This window comes from Austrofundulus limnaeus, unplaced genomic scaffold (genome assembly GCF_001266775.1).
Source record: "Austrofundulus limnaeus strain Quisiro unplaced genomic scaffold, Austrofundulus_limnaeus-1.0 Scaffold446, whole genome shotgun sequence".
In the NCBI taxonomy this organism is placed as follows: Eukaryota; Metazoa; Chordata; class Actinopteri; order Cyprinodontiformes; family Rivulidae; genus Austrofundulus; species Austrofundulus limnaeus.
The window spans coordinates 136925-141261 of NW_013952848.1; the positions used below are offsets into that span (position 1 = coordinate 136925).

Consider the following 4337-nt stretch of genomic DNA (forward strand, 5'->3'; position numbering starts at 1 on the left):
GTAGAAATATAATGTAGAAATAATGCTCATAAGACATTTAGGTACTTACTAAGAACAAATTTGATTGCTGGCTACAGTTTCTGTTTTCCAGGGGAAAATAAACAGAATCTGAGAGGGAAAAAAAGTTTTTCTTTCTCTTTAATTATGAAAAAGAAGGACTATTTTTCAGCCAGAGGGTTCAAGAATTCTTTGAAGTTAGCTGAAATGCATACAGAACAAGAGTCAATACTGTTCAATGACCTTTCGTGTAAAAGGCTGTTGGGTAATTGTTGCATTCATCAGGAAATCAGATGCTTCAACATGTGACTTAAATGTAATACAAATACAATACAGCAAATTATCACCTTGTTTAAAATAAATGTCGGTGATATCCTTTCATTTTTCTGCACCACATTTACTCGACCAAATTCTTTGAACGCACACCACAGACCTAAACTTTATGACCAATTATTTACTAAGCAAAGTTTAGTTTTGGCAAAATTCACACAGTTTTAGTGGGTTTGGTCAGCAGCCAGCCGTGAGTCCCATCCAAGATAATCCTGTAGCATTTCCAGTCTCAGTAAGTTACTTAGGACCAACACTAGACTGGTTCCCCTCAGCTTAAACGCACGCCAAAGCTTGTTCAAAGCCAATCTGCCACCCGYACAAGCACTGATATAAGTAAAACTAAATGATGTGGTTTCAGATTAATTGCAGAGCCTCATAAATCTGAGTTTCCAGGTTATATGAGCCGGCTTTTTCTTTTCCCAGCAGAGCGCTACATTACTGCAGCAGAGAGTCAGACAAACAGACAGGCTGATGGCAGACGTCTCGAGCACAGGGGTGAAATGTTTGTCACATTTGTCGGCGTGAGTGTGATTTGTGAGAGTGTATGTTTTACGTGCYGGACCGTTTTACGATGCGGCGCGAGCGCGACAGTTTCTGTTAAGGATCTGTGCAGCAGAATGGGCCTCATTACTTTCATGTTTAAGACTTTGAACCCTTTAGCTTTAATTCACCTGCACACATATAAACACACAGTCACAGGCCTTGTAGGAACAATATTCTAAATGGCTTAGTTTGAGTTTTAATGGTGGGAAAGTGACTAAAGACGCTCTAAAATGTCTCTTCATTCTTTAGATGTTTTAGAGCAGAAAAACGTAATCGATGTGAGGGAGATAGACGTGCCATAGAAAAGATGTTGGGATGGAACTTGATGAACTAATGGATGAATTGAGATAAAGGCCCTTCAAATTAAAGGGGAATTTGCAAAAATTATGCAAAATCAACTTTTTTGAGCTTCATATCATGTGATGTCATTCTCTCAATGTTTTGACTCATTTATGCATGCTTGAGAAATCCTTGAATCACCTGTGGTTGCCATGTGGAGCTACCTAAATGTTTACTRGTACAAAGCACCGCCTATTTTATCAAGCTCCKCCCCTCGCTCAGGACAGAAACAGAGGCCAATTTCAAGGAATTTAKGTAGGCTATATGATGCAAAGTCAATTTTTAAAATATATACAGCATTTTYATAACAACTACRGTAACATAGTTAATAGATTGTGGTATAAAATTTAAGTATGTGCCTGGAAAATACACAGTACTTCCACCCCTTAAAATATTCAGAATTTAAATTACWGTATCTCCTACCTTTTTAACATCATCATCAGTAATAAAATCAGCCATTCAGATTAACAAAACAAACATCGTTGTTGCTTTGGCAGTGATGAACTTGTTTTATGAACTTGTGAAGCCTACATTATTAAGAACAGGGCAGTATTCTTGTAAAAGTCTCCCCCAGCTTGTGAAAGGCACCACAAAATGATGCACATCTGTTTATTTTCTCCCTGCTGATACAGATATTTTTGCTATTTTTGYTTTCATTCACATCAAAAGCACATCRAGTATCAGTATTTTAGCCAAAAATAGATGTAGCCAACAGTACTACCTGATGTTTTATTGTATATAAACTTTCAGAGGAAATGACCTGTAAAAAGAGTGGGCTCTAACAAAAGCATACTTGGCAGAAAATTGAATCAATGATGAATGGAGTAAACCTGATGTGCTTTTAAAATCCAATCTCTGTTGAATTCAGTTAAAACAAGCCTTCAGTCCTTTCTAATGTAGCTACTTTATCTGTATCTGTATMTTTAGAAACATCCAAGCTTGACTCAAACAAGATAGAAAAAAATAAATAAATCAGCAATCTCACAAACATTATGGGAAACCAGCTTCACCACAAGGGAATTGGCGGCAGCATTAAAACTCTAATATTTGTTTTGAAACGGCGCTATATAAATAAAAATAAATGAACATAAATATCAGAGTACGACCACCTCCTTCTCCACTCAAAAAACAAATTGATTGAGAAAGTCTACTCTCATGACCTCTCCTTAAGGGAAACAAGTCRTAAAAAAGTTAACAAAATATTTTTGTACAATGTCTCTCTGCTTGACCACCAATTATTTTTGCCACCTGCATTGGGTAGTTTTTGTTTTACATTCCACCACCTACTCTTATGGCCTTTACTTATCCATTTTAATTTGGTTTAATTAGAATTTAATAAATATTTCAATCACATTTTGCAAAAAAAAAAACTTTGCGGTCATTTTAGTCTTGTCGTAACGATTGGGGGCTCGTCCGGGATTCTAATTGTATGCAAATTAGTATGTTTTGATTTAAGCCAGTATACAGTATTTGCACAGCTAACAGCCCAAGGAACAACTTGAATTTAGAGTGCTTCACCATCAACCAACTCTGAACATTTAGCATGTAAAGACATTGTACGTTAATTAAAGGTGATAAAATAGAAAGATGATGTTTTACCAGGTGACCAGGTTATGTGTCTGAGGGTGGTAACATTGTCGATCATCTGGGTTCAGGATTCTGGGAGTTAGAGTCAATGCAGCTTCCACCGATACAACAGCACGAGCCCTGCACACACACACAAAAGCAAAGTCACAAAAAATTAAGATGTGGAAAAAAGTTTAAATGCTTTCTAAGTGAACGCTCAAATATGACAAAGTTCTTTCTTTTAAGACCTGTACCTGTAGACCGAGACCTCGCCTACGCCAAACGCCCCGACGATCAGATCTGAAGAAAGACGGGGAGAGCAAAGAGAGAAGGGAAATAAACGAGCTTCAAAGAATGCAACAGATGGGACTGATTTCAAGGTCTCCAGCAATCTTCATCAAACAGACATCGCGCATGTAATAAACACACACAAACACACACACACTTACACTGTAATGAATAGCTCAGATTATGATATCATGCTTTCCTTGTCATATAGTTCTAAACAAAATTTTCAAACTTAACACACAAAATATCATGTATTTGCATCTGTTTTTAGCATGAATATAAACATATAGACTGGCGACAGGGACTCCACGTTGCATTCCAGGGCCATTAGAAAGTTCACATTGCTCCAATCACTGCTCGCTTAACAGCATCGTTTCCCAACATTCTGCGAGAACGCTAAATTGTTAGCAGCGCCAGATCTCGTTTATATGTGATTTTTATTTGTTTTCATGGGGTTTCGCGACGAACACACGCTTTTAATTGGCTCCAAGAGTTTAAAATAAAGACGATATGTAACGGCTGTGGTCAGGGGACACATACCAATGAAAGCCACACACACAAAGAAATACACACTCGCTCAAGTGCTGATTAAAACAATGTGAAACTGAAAGAAAAGAGGAACTTAATGGATACAAGCCACCACTGCCAGATGCAGCAGGAAGTTAAGTGATCCTGAGAAAGACACAATAACCTAAAAAAAAGTCAGCTGTGGTTCAGTCTACTGACTGCTTTCAATAATAATTATTTATCATACAGCAAATTAGAGCAATCTTCAATTTCCCTGTCGTTTGATCACTTAAATTAGTTTAATATATGCTTGAAATAAGATGCTAACCGTCTAAAAGGAGAGTGAAAACAAGTAGAAGTGTAYGCTTGACTTTTCATGTCTTTCCTCATTCGTGTACTTAAAACAAACAACTAATTGAATCTAAGAGAAGCACATGTGTTTCTGCCTTTGGCTGCAGTCACTGTGTCCCCCTGAAGCCACAACATTAAAGGTTTAGACCTTGTCCCCTTTTCTCTGGGGTGCACAGTGTTCCTCATAAAGTATGTTGATCAATTAGTGTTTCAGTCCTGTAATAAAAAAGAACCTTAAAGGGATCCCCGATTAGTTGCAACATTAGACTTTATTTGATAAACAWATATTTTAACTGTAAAATAAAGACTGTAAAAATACTGTAGGCTGTTTAGTTATGTAAATCTTTAAAAATATATTTTAACACGGACGAAGTCATTTTATTTACACACAAAGCATTCTGGGTAAATGATGACGT

The 4337-nt window shown here is 37.0% G+C and overlaps 1 protein-coding gene across 1 annotated transcript in view; it reads right to left on the reverse strand.

The window, feature by feature from the left end:
• Positions 1-4337, reverse strand: part of itga8 (integrin, alpha 8) — a gene marked incomplete at its 3' end in the record, with an annotated part of 60744 nt that overhangs the window by 24305 nt on the left and 32102 nt on the right. Inside the window, 2 exon segments of the mRNA XM_014024916.1 lie at positions 2809-2916; positions 3030-3075. Of these exon segments, the coding sequence (XP_013880370.1) occupies positions 2809-2916; positions 3030-3075 (154 nt within the window).